The sequence below is a fragment of the Equus asinus genome, chromosome 1, assembly GCF_041296235.1.
Source record: "Equus asinus isolate D_3611 breed Donkey chromosome 1, EquAss-T2T_v2, whole genome shotgun sequence".
NCBI classification, from domain to species: Eukaryota; Metazoa; Chordata; class Mammalia; order Perissodactyla; family Equidae; genus Equus; species Equus asinus.
The window spans coordinates 159,513,644-159,526,246 of NC_091790.1; the positions used below are offsets into that span (position 1 = coordinate 159,513,644).

A 12,603-nucleotide genomic window follows, 5' to 3' on the forward strand; every position below is an offset into this window, starting at 1 on the left:
AACAGTCTGTCCCAATATGTTGCTGTATAGCATGTGGGGATTTTAATCAAGAAATGCCATTTCACATGCCACCCAAGCCACTTGATGGCTGGACTTAGAGGAAGACAGCCTTCTAGATCTTTCCCTGACTCTAGAGAGAGAGAAGCTGGGAAAAGCAAGCATAGTTGTTAGGGGTTTATTCCTATCAGTTGACTAAGGGAATCAGTCCTTTGACTTCCCCATCACAGTTTAGGGTAGTTGAGAATTCAGGTTTTGCAACAAAATGATTGAACTATCTGAGATGGGAGGATGAAAAAATAAGAGGAGAGAAGGCAGACACAGGAGGGGCTCAGAGCTTCGTCATCCCCTACACATTTATGCTGTGCTCCAGGCCTTGATCACGGCTCCTCTTTGCCTCTGGAGAGTCTCCAGCCTTCCTCCCCGCTCCTCAGTTTGGAAAACTCCTTCTTTCCAGAAGCAGTTGTCACTCCCTATTCTCTACTCTTGGAGCAATTTGTACCTTCCTCTGTGAAAGCACTTAGCACTCTGGGACTACAGTTATTTATGCAGTGGTCACCCACTTTCCTTTACACGCCTCCCCTTACCCCTATTTAGAGGGTCTCAGGGCAGGGAGTGGCCAAATTTGTCTTCTAATCTTTAGCACCCAAAACAGGTCCTGTGACATAGGAGGTTTAATATGGCACATCCTACTGTAAGATGGCAACCATGATTGGGCCAGGGATCCAGAGAATTTCTGTCCACAATGCTCATATGGGTGTCTGGGTTTTCCCATTCTCTCCACACAACACTCTCCCCACCCCCTCCTCAATTCTTTCAAGCACTTATTTTTTCTTTTTCCCCCTTTGATTGATGTAAGAAAATTTGAAGTATCAGCAAAAATGACTACATGTACCTGTGAGTTTTGATTAGAAATAGTCTGGGAAATTAGGGAAATTACCAATGTGTATTCCCACTGCACACATCAAAATTTAGAGGCTGGCTTTAATCTTTCTACTCAGCTTTGACTTCTGCATATGGTAGACATTTTTTGGCCCTTGGCTGCCTGTCATCCAGGCCCCCTTTCTTCTAGTAACAGCACCCTGGTTTTTTTTGGGGGGGGGGTAATTGTCTCCCCTGATTGGGTGCAGTCCTGGTGGTGCTGAGTTCAAGGCAGCCCACCCTCCCTTAGCCTGGGATGAGTTATCAGTGGTCACCACTGGCTATTGTGTGGGATTGCGGAGGGGATGTTTTTACTTAATTTCTGCAAAGAACAATTTGAAAATTAAAGATTTAAGAAAAAGATTAATATTTGCCCAGAAGAGCTGGCTACATGCAACAAATTTTCCTGTTAAATCTGTTTGAACGGCAACCACAGGGCTGGCCTCTTCCACTCCGGCGCACAGAGCCCGGGGGAATGCAGACCGCCCCACATCACACTCCTGAAGTTGCCAAAAATCCCTTTAAAATGATTGAACAGATGTCTTTCCTTGGGGTCTAGCGGATATAAATCACAACGGCCTGCTTTCAATTCCTAGGCTGGTGTCTTAGGGGCAACAAAATCAATCACTTTCAGGTTTGTTTTCTGAATGATTTTTAAATCTTCAGGATTATAATAGCAATAACCATTACAGTATGCAAGAAAAAGTAAACACATCTGTGTAGGTAGCTGTATTTCATCCCAGGGTACAAACTTCCTATGAGACGGTGGGGTTGAGCAGGCCTCCACCAGTCATCTTTGCAGCTAGCCTCGTGGACCAGAGGGCGGCCCTATGAAGGCTCAGCATGAAGAATGAAGTGGTTTCTGAGCTTAGAATGAGAGGCTTAAACGTCATAAAGATCGACACAGCCACGGCCCATATACCATCAGCAGTAAGAGTTGGGGTCTTGTCATTCACAAGAAGAAAGGAAGGGAACACCGAAGTTTCCAAAATAAATCAGGGCTGAAGCCAAGCAGTTTGTTGCAGCATCTGTCCTTGGTTTCTGGCCTCATCTATCCTGTAGCATGGTGGCATGAGAAAAGACGACTTAAGAACTTCAATAAATAAATAATTAAATGAAAGCCCTTCATACTTTCCAGAGAATCGCAATTCAAATTTAAATTAGTTTCTCTTGGTTGGAGCAGATACTGCATCTAAAAGTTTCCAAGAATCTGGTTTACACAACTTTCAAAATAAAGCGCATTTTTGAGGATAATACACACCCTAACCCCAAAGGGGGTCGCTGATAGTTACCCATCGATCTCACCAGGTGAGAAAGAGTGTCGAGATCAGGGGGCAGTGTGTGTCCTCCATGGAAAGGGGAGACGCCGGGGTTTGAATTGGCTATGAAACTCAGGGAAATCTCTCTATCTATGAGGTTCCATGACCTCATCTGGGAAATGGGAAAACCATCTACCTGGTGATGTCTTGGTGAACATCTGGTGCATTTTAGGGGCTTAAAAAGGATAGCCGTTATTATTACCGCTGATTTCACAGAATTAGGTATGTACAGCTGAAACGAACCCCAAGGGAAGGCCTATTTCGCCACGTGGGAACAACCTCTCAGAGGTCAAGGCTGGGCCTCCCAGACGGACTCCTGGGCCTCCCAACAGACAGACCCATTGCAACAGAAGTGCTTTTCTGCCTCTTTGCAATTGCAACCCAAAGGTCAAATCAACTCACTTGCCAGGCCTTAGCACAATGCCACAGCATTCAGCAAGCGCCCCCAGCTGTTTTCTCTGTGGTGGGGGTGGGGAGAGCTTCGAATTCCAGATCCTGCAGAATTCTGCATTTCTCTGGTCTGAGCCAACATGTGGCCAGACTCGCCCTCTTTTTCCTCTTCTAACCCCTGCTTTTCTCGCATTTCTGGCACCCTCACCTCTCCACCATCAGGCTGCCCAGGGAACCCGACACCCTCCTTCCTGAGCAGATTTAGTCCATTAGGGCCTAAGTGTAGGGCTCTGCTTCCACAGCAAAATGACCCAAAGGGCAGTTCTTTCTCTGAGAGTCTTGGGTCAGATTTTATGTATATATAAATATAAAATATATATATATATATAACATGTTTAACATAAAAATATACAAAAATATCTAAAATTATATAAAGCATAAGCACAAAATTGCATAAAAATCAAAATACACTTAGAAAATTGTCTCCCTCCCACCCACGCCCAACAACAGCCCGTCCCTTCTCCCCTATTGTTATTAGTTTCTTATTTATCTTTCCAGAGACATTGTGTTTTACAAAACTTCTGTGTCTCCCTAATTCCCTTTCTTTCTCCCTCCCTTCCTTATAAATGAAAGCATACTACATTGTTAGAATCCTTGCCTTTTTAACATAACAAAATCTGTAGAAGTTGTTTTTTGTTTTTTTTAAAGATTGGCAGCTGAGCTAACAACTGTTGCCAATCTTCTTTTTTTTTTCTTTTGCTTTTTTCTCCCCAAATCCCCCCAGTACGTAGTTGTATATTTTAGTTGTGGGTCCTTCTAGTTGTGACATGTGGGACGCCGCCTCAGCATGGCCTGATGAGCGGTGCCATGTCCACACCCAGGATCCGAAACGGAGAAACCCTGGGCCATCGAAGCGGAGCGCGCGAACTTAACCACTTGGCTGCGGGCCGGCCCCCTGAAATCAGTAGAAAGTTTAAGGCCACTGTTACATTTAGACTTTTTCTGTCCTCTCAAACAGCGTTCTCCAAACATTCATGCTATGTTCCCCCATCATTAAAAACTTGCTGAAGGCATGCCAAAAATACCTAATTATTCATTCATTTATAAAGTATAATCATGCCACTATCGTATTACTAACATTTATATTATGAAAGAGTAATCAAAATAGAAATGGTATAAGGATAAAATAAAGATGAAATTTTAGATACCTCATTTTAAAAAATTGTATTTGATTTTTAGTAGTACAAAATATTTCGCTTTCTGAACTCTTACTGTTAATATTTTTAATAGGATCAATGTGTTGAATATGCTTTGTCATGTTTCAAAAATCGTGGGTTACCCTTTTGTGAAATCACAATTCAAACATCTGGTTGTGTGTTCACTTGATTTTGACAATTGGTCTCAAAGTCCATCAGAGCTGAAAAAGACACTTTACAGTTATGTAAATCCAACTGGAAGAAATCCCTCTTTAGATGAGCTTTATTAACTCCTGAAACTCATTTTTCAATCCTATCTTTTATGCAAAGATGTTTGTTGAAATTTTCCCTGATTTGGGTGGGTTTTTTTTTGTAATGTGCACACAGTAGATCAAAACATCCAACCATCTGTTTTCAAAAGGCTTTTGCCATAGACTGAATTTCTCTTGAAAAGAAAATGCTTTCTCCTTAATTGTTAACGTTTCACTTCTAGCTTGAAAGGACAGACTGTGTGTTTACTTTTTAAAAAATATCCGCTAGATGACATCCTAACAATAGCCACTTGATGACAGAAAATGACAGCTCCTCTGCAATGTTTGTCTTTTTGTCAGAGTGAGAAGGCATGACACATTCTCAGGTTCTCGCAGCTCCTTTAAATACACTGCCATGAAGTAACTGGTGTGGTGTGAGACACCTACTGGGCTGTTCCCCATCACATGGCAACATGTTATAAAGGTCCTACTATTTGAAGGCTTTGTTTTTATGAAATTAACACACCGATAACATCCTATAGGAACATAAACAGCAATTGTTGGCAATATGCCGGACCCAGAAGCATGAGAAGATAGCTCACCTCTCCTCACTGCAGCTCCTCCCTCTGTGTGAGTTGTCTGCTCACAGGAACGGCAGTCATGTGAGACATCAGACTGTCTCACGTCTGGACCAATGGAGGGCGCCTCAGTCGGCTGTCTTGAGCATCCCGTGGAGGCTGTGTACCTCACTTGCATGTTCTCTATACAAAGGACTCTCTCCAACTAAATTCAAAGACTTGTCTTTCTTTAGTCTCTGAACTACCCTTGCCTCCCTTCTTTAATATTTGCCAGATTCAGTCTCCATAGGACTGTACCTTCAAGGGAGTTGGCTAGGGGTGCTCTGGGAAGGCCTGGCAAGGTGCCCTCCCCTCACCCCCACTTCCTACTGTCCTAGTGCCTGGGGCAGGGAGGTGATAAAAATGACAACATCTACGACTTCCACGTATTGAGCTGTTATTTTGAGTTGGTCCCATACTGTGTTGATTCTTTGTTTGCTGTGGTTATTTTCTATAACATCTCCCCAAACACTGAATTACAAATTCGGAACCATTGCTCCTAGGGGAAATACAGGATTTGGTTCCTACTAGCCTCTGCTCACAACATTTTTGTCAACCAATCAATACAACAATCAATAAAACAATGTTTTATGTGTGTTTCTGTTTAAAGACACCTTATTTAGTTTATATTGTTGCTTCATTAACACTGAAGCCATGGCCAACAGCACTGTGACTTATGCCTGAATGAAGAGTGTCTAATGGATGTGTTTTCTCTGTAAGGCACATCACAGCCTTCCAGCACTTAGGATCACTACACAGCACTTCAGCTCTATGCTTAGGAGCCCTTTTAAACAGCAAAATCACCAACAAAAAGCACAAAAATGTGGCATTAGACTGCAAAAAGGACACTTGTTTACAGTAGGAGCTGAAACAAGAAGGCACAGTGCTGCCTCGTTTGACCTCAGCTAAGAACGCTCACATTGGGTGACACAAACCACAAAAGTGAGCAAGTATTGATTCTGGGGTCACATGTAAATTTTAGTGAGTAGGTGGTACAAATAGGGCATCCACGAATAATGAAGATTGACTTTATCATATCATGGTACCCTTGTGAAACAGACACTATTACAACGATATGTGAACTGGAGGGAACCTCAGAAATCTCTTCTTTGAGACTCTGGGAGGCTAGTACAGTGAAACGGTTTATGCAAAATCATCCAGTGCAGGTGTGACACACATGGGACTAAATGCTAGGTCTCCCAGCCACAGTTGGTGCTCTTTCCATTACATATTTATGGGACCAAATGCAACTATTCTAACTTGCAGGTCGGGCTACATGCAAAACTTTTTGTACACTCGCCCGGTTATTTTCTGCAATAATTAAAACCTGCTTTTGGTCGGAATGCTTGATCTGGAGACTTGTAGTATATGCGCACAATGGACAACATACATAAAAAAACAAAAGAAGATCACAAACCTGAGTGAAATCAGGCACAAAATGAGAAATTAAAATAAAATATAATATTTGCAGTAAGAATAAGCTTTGTCTTTTTAAACTTAGTTCTTCAGTGAGCCAATTCACAGATGGGTAATATGAGAGGGAAATGATGTGGAAAAAGTCAAACGTGCTGTAGAATTTGAGATGTGAGCATATGATGTATAAATAGGAAAGATGTGCCAAGATGTGATATTTTAGTTGGAAAATTACTAACATATGCATATTTATAAATGTATATATTTTGATGCCAGATTATCTCAAATTTTTTTGATATGCCAACAATTATATAAAATTAGGTTATTCTTTATTTGGCTACAAGAAGTACAGAATTTAAAACCCAAATTAAAAATGGCTCATAACTTAATGCGGCCTGCAGGCTGTTTGATAAATTTCAAAAAAAGAAAAAAAATTTACATTTCAAAATGTACATTTCAAAAAACTAACTAAGAAAAAAAACAACAAAGAAAGAAAAGGCAAAGATTCAGCATGTTCTCTGAATAAGATCCTCTGCTTGTCATCAACTGATACATCATTACTTTTATATATAAGATTTCTATTTGAAAGAATTCCAAGCTACCTTCTTGCTAAGACTTTCTACATTCCAGTCTCTTTCCACCACTATTCACCCATTCCTTTCGAGTGATAAGTCAATGTTCCTACCCGATAATATTTACCAAACACCTTCATATGCATGGTATGACAAACTCTTCTGTTATTTACAGAATAAGATGTCATTACTTTATTCACTTAGTGCCCTTTTCACATACACTTAGAAGGAATTTAAAATTCCTATTCAAGACCCCAACATCCCATTTATCCATCTTCATCTGAACTGGTGACTCAGAAACCATTACGTCCATCCTTTAAGTTAAAAGATGTAATTCTTACTCATGCATAGCATTTTTTTAAAGTTAATTTTGTCATGAACCATCTCTTGCCCCAAAACGGAAGCTCACTTGTTTCAAGGATAAGTTTTATTGATGAGAAATATTTTGCAGATATAAAAAAAGATAATTTTCTTATTTGTATGACATTTTCCACTTTGAACATTTTCTTTTCAAAGATTAACCCCCTGACATCTCTTTTAGGAAAGTGGCTTATCCATCAATAAGGATCCCACCCTCTTCCAAATACGAATCGATTAATCATGTCAAAGGACCTCAGAGGCTGGTCATAGGGGAGAATGTGTCCTCCACCGCGGACGATGACCTGAAGGAAGAAAAACAAAAGAGAAGTGAAAATTTAGAGAAAAAGATACTCTGAATAAACGGAAAGTTTTAATTCACATTAAAGGATTCTTAAAGCTTACATGAAATACTGAACATATTCTATCAATCAGTCCACGCCTTTGGAGAGCTGACTTTTGCTTTTAATAAGCTTTTTTTTTTTTTTTTAAATGTAACCCTGGGTGAGCCGATTTTGTGTTAAGGAAACACTAGTTCAGGTATTTCTTTAAAGATTAGCACCTGAGCTAACAACTGTTGCCAATCTTCTTTTTCTTTTCTTTTTTTCCCTTCTTCTCCCCAAATCTCCCCAGTACATAGTTGTATATTCTAGTTGTGAGTGCCTCTGGTTGTGCTATGTGGGACGCTGCCTCAGCGTGGCTGGATGAGCAGTGCCACGTCCACGCCCAGGATCCGAACCAGTGAAACCCTGGGCTGCTAAGTGAAGCGTGCGAACTTATCCACTCGGCCACGGGGCTGGCCCTGATAGCTTTTAATAATAAGTACCTTAAGGTAGGAAAGTGTTAAAATTGTGTAGTTATTTAATTTTGCACAAAGTTGTGTTCATCATTCATGTGTATAAAACTTGAAAATTGTCTTTTTCCTCTTGACAGTGAGCTGTCTGTTCTCCCATGCTGTGCTGTAATTCTTAGCTAGTTAGGGCCCTGAGGTGGAGAGACCTACCCCAGGCCAGCTCTGCCTAAAACTGGGTGAAGGAATCTACCTAATTCCACCCTTCATTTAGCCCGTCCACTTGGCTGTGACATGGGGCTATAGCTATACCTTCCATCTTAGCCTTCACCATTAATAAAGGGGATAAAGGGGATTTTTTTTCTTTTTTCTTTTTTTTGAGGAAGATTAGCTCTGAGCTAACATCAGCCAGAAATTCTCCTCTTTTTGCTGAGGAAGATTGGCCCTGAGCTAACATCCGTGCCCATCTTCCTCTATTTTATATGTGGGACGCCTGATACAGCATGGCTTGATAAATGGTGTGTACGTCCATGCCTGGGATTCGAACCTGTGAACCCCAGGCTGCTGAAGTGAGTGCACGAACCCAACCACTACACCACCAGGCTGGCCCCAATAAAGGGGATATTCTGATTCCCCAAAAAGTTAAAGCAACAACAAACAAGACATCCTAGACACCTGAAATTTTAAAAGGCCATTTTTTTCCAGCAGCGTAGTTAGAACATTTTCCCCCAATATTTTATTATGAAAAGACTTCAGACACAGAAAATTTGAAAGAATTTCCCATACTCACCATTTAGATTCTCTTATTAACACCCACCTTACTCATTTTCCACATATGGACCCCACTATCCCTCTGTTAATCCATCTTATCTTCTTGACACATTTCAAAGTAAAATAGGGGCATAAGCAACACTTCCCCCCAGATTTTATGTAAAATTAACATACAGTGAAATGCACTAATCTTAAATCTAGACTGAGTTTGGATAACAGTGGACACCTGTGTCACCTCTCAGCACATATAAAGCATTCCTAAAACATCTATAGTTGAGGAGAGTTCAGACCCACACAAGGGCCTGCAGGGGCCACCTGTGTGCTTGGCTCCACACCCAGAAAAAGGGGACTAGTCTCTGCACTCAGAAAACCTCTGGTTTCAGCCAATGTCTTGAGTAGAGGACAAGGGGAGGCCCTCATGATTCAATACCAAAAGGGAAAGAACTGACCCTGAGTGTGGGAGGCCACCTTCAGGAGTTATCAGTGTGGCCTGGGTGTCCTGTGGCGGATGTGGACAACGGACAGGCTAGAGTGAGAGAACCCACGCAGTAAAGGGATCACATTCTGGAACCACAGAATTACTATCAGCAATTAAAGATCGCTTTGACAAGCCCTTTGTAAGAGCCTGAGCTCAATTTACCCGCCTCAATCTGAAGGGAACTGAGGCAGAAAAAAAAATATATTTGCATAGTGTATTTATTATATTAAAATCGCCCCCAACACCCACCGTCTTATGACATTGCTGGGAGGTACATGAGATTAACGTTAGATGAATTTTTCTTTGCAGCTTACAGCTATCCAAGTTGTGCACTGCACAACTGCAGAGAGCACCGGTTCACATCAGCGTCGAGGTGACTGAGCTATCTGAAGCTACTAGGTGGCTTATTCAACTCACACAACTATAGTGACAGAACTAGCTAGAACCCTGGCTTGTGATGCAAACACCAGTGTTTTCAATCAGATCATAGAATCTGCACAATAATTTCTTATATTTGAACCAAACTTTACAGCTTGGTCACGGAACATCGCACTCACCTCTCAACAGCCCTGAGGCAGGTGAGGGACATAGATGACCATTACAGATGTGAGAGCGGACTTACCCCTCACACTCAACTGGAAACACTGCTTTAAGCTACGCTCCATCAAGCATCATCTGTGCCTTGTTGCAATGACAATGGAGCCCATCTACCATCTGTGTTCAAGCTTGCATCTGGAAACTCAAAATATCCCGCTTTGTGTCACAGACTGAAAATAAACAGATATGTGACAAGAGCCCCTTCAAGTGACGCTGGAGGAAAACTTTCGCTGCCCCCACAGTCCCAGACTAGAATTCTCCTCCTATAGATTCCCATTCACATCTCTGGCTTTGGCAGGAATCTGACGAGTGACGTCTGTGCAACTTCAGCCCAGCTGAGGACACTTAATGAAGTCACGTTTGTGACAAAACCCAGCTGCTTCAACTGGAAATGAGTTTGGCAACAGTGGTCTGGAACAGCAATAAACTGAATACCCGAGAGCTAAAGGTCATGCTGCCTGCAGGACCAGAGCTGCAGCTATTGGGGACACAGCACAGTGCTCTATGGCCTGGGCTTGGGAGTCAGAGTGCAGGAGCAAGCTGTGTGACCTAGGGCGAGTAACTTAACCTCTCTGACCCTCAGTTTCCTTAACTATACAATAGAGAAAGAAGTATTAATGCTTGGGATAGTTGTGAGTTGTGTAAGGAATTAATGGAATAATGTCCATGGAATACTTAGCACGGTGCCTGGCCTGGGATGGTATTCAAGAAATATTCATCATTCTTCCAGCAATTACCCCTGTTCAAAACCCAGGATCCAAATGCTTGTATCAACCTAAGTAGCCTAGAACACTGTATTCTTACGTTAGCGTTCACAGCGCTGGTTTAAGGGAGTTGTTTAAGACAGCGGTTCTCAAACCGAACATGCATAAAAACAACTGAGCTTGTCAAAACAGACTGCTGGGCTCCCCCTCTAGACTTTCCAAGTCTGAAGGTCCAGGGTGGGGCCTAATGCGCATTTCTAACAATTCCAAGGTAAGGCTGATGATGTTGGTCCAAAGACTGCTCTTTTTTTTTTTTCTGAGGAAGATTAGCCCTGAGCTAACTACTGCCAATCCTCCTCTTTTTGCTGAGGAAGACTGGCCCTGAGCTAACATCCGTGCCCATCTTCCTCTACTTTATATGTGGGACGCCTACCACAGCATGGCTGGCCAAGCGGTGCCATGGCCACACCCAGGATCCAAACCGGCAAACCCCTGGCCCTCGAAGCAGAACGTGCGAACTTAACCACGGCGCCACTGGGCTGGCCCCAGACTGCTCTTTCAGAACGACTGTTTAGAGGAACTTTTTCTATTCCGTGACCAACCAGGGAATTCTCTATTTACATCAAGAGAGAATACAAGTAGAAATTTAACACCTATGCATGACCTCACCTCAGTGTACTTCCTGATCATGCGCTCTCCTGGTATTCACACACACACACACCCTCCAGTGTTGAAGAAAAGATGGCAGGGATTTGGTATTATAATTCTTACTCTCAGAGTAAGAACTGATCCCCAGTCCAATTCTGAGCCACCATATGTAATGACCAAATGACAGCATAAATGCTGTCATTAAGATTGGAGAGAAAAGCTCGTGTAGGAACAAAGCCTTTTTCACATGCCACAAAATTCTCAAAGTATGTTCCCAAGCAGATTCCCATAGAGCATTTTACCGACATTAACCTCAAAAACAAATTTATGGGCACTGAGAAAGAAACCACTCTGTTGCTCATAGCTAAGCCACTCACCAGTCACAAATCAAGGACCCACAGCACTCCACAGTTTTCAGAGGTGTGACAAAATGTGACAGGGCCATGATTGCATATTTAAATGTGACAAGATTAATCTCAAGGCTCCCTGGATAGAAACAGTCTCATCACCAGAAACTGTCTATTTTGGGTGTTTCCACACCAGAGCTGAAACCTCTAAACTCATGTGTTCCAGATGTTCCAGGGGGTCACAAATGTGTCATGAATTTTAAAAGGATTATACACACACTTTAAAGCTTCATTCCACTTTACTTTTTAGAAAATGATACAGTTCTCCCTGGACTTAGAAACACGGACCTGGCAGTAAAGGGTTCCCAGTTGTGCCTTTTTAGATGACGAAATACAGAGGGAAACTCACAATGGGTGTGTTGATGTAGATATGTCAGGGGAGACTTGGGGGGAGGGGCTTGGAGGAGGAGATCACTGGACAGACAATGGAGGGACGGGTCGGGGGAGGGCTGCACGGCAGACAGGAAACAGCGGTGCAAAAGGAGTGGGGCGTGGGACAGCAGGGCATGTGCAGTGACCTGTAGGTGGTTCCACTGATGAAGGGCAAGAGGAAACAGGAGGGAGAGTTGTGCAGGTAAACCCCATACGACGGGCTGCTGGAATGCACGGACCTTAGCCTAAAGCGGGTGTGTGTTTGTGTGGTAAAATACACATAACATAAAATTACCATTCTCACTATTTTACAGTGAGCGATTCACTCACACTGTTGTGCAACCATCACCACTATCTAGTTGCAGAATATTTTCATCACCCCAAAGGAAACCCCGTACCTGTTGGCGATCACTCCCCACACCCCTCTCCCCAGCAGTCCCAGGCAATCGCTAATCTGCCTTCTGTCTCTGCGGGTTTGCCGAATCTGGATAGATGCTAGAGGGCTTTACGCAGGTTTAAGTGATGCGCTCAGATTTGTATTATAGAAGGATGACAATACGTAATGAGGAGGCTGATTTGGAAGAAATGATACTGGGGCAAGGAGGCAAGTTAGGAGCCGAGCTGTTCAGGTGGGAGATGATGTAGCTCACAGGACAGATGGGGTGTCACAGGACAGGGGAAGGAGGAGAGGGATGTTGGGGTGGAACCAGTGAAACTGATGATTAATCAGATATAAAGATTAAGTGAAGGCACCTCCCCACCCTCCACACGTCCTCTCCATTTCAGGCTTCCAACACGGGCAG

General features: G+C 42.7%; 1 protein-coding gene and 1 long non-coding RNA gene across 2 annotated transcripts in view; one reads left to right on the plus strand and one right to left on the minus strand.

Annotated features, from left to right (window-relative positions):
* LOC106831049 (uncharacterized) overlaps positions 1-4,754 on the plus strand; it is a 37,442-nt gene extending 32,688 nt beyond the window's left edge. The window contains exon 7 of the long non-coding RNA XR_011503676.1: positions 4,617-4,754. This is a non-coding gene — a long non-coding RNA (uncharacterized lncRNA). The remainder of the gene's footprint in view (positions 1-4,616) is intronic.
* A 2,331-nt stretch (positions 4,755-7,085) lies between these two features.
* CPVL (carboxypeptidase vitellogenic like) overlaps positions 7,086-12,603 on the minus strand; it is a 137,057-nt gene continuing 131,539 nt past the window's right edge. The window contains exon 13 of the mRNA XM_014841042.3: positions 7,086-7,338. Within this exon, the coding sequence (XP_014696528.1) occupies positions 7,234-7,338 (105 nt within the window). The 3' untranslated portion in view covers positions 7,086-7,233. The remainder of the gene's footprint in view (positions 7,339-12,603) is intronic.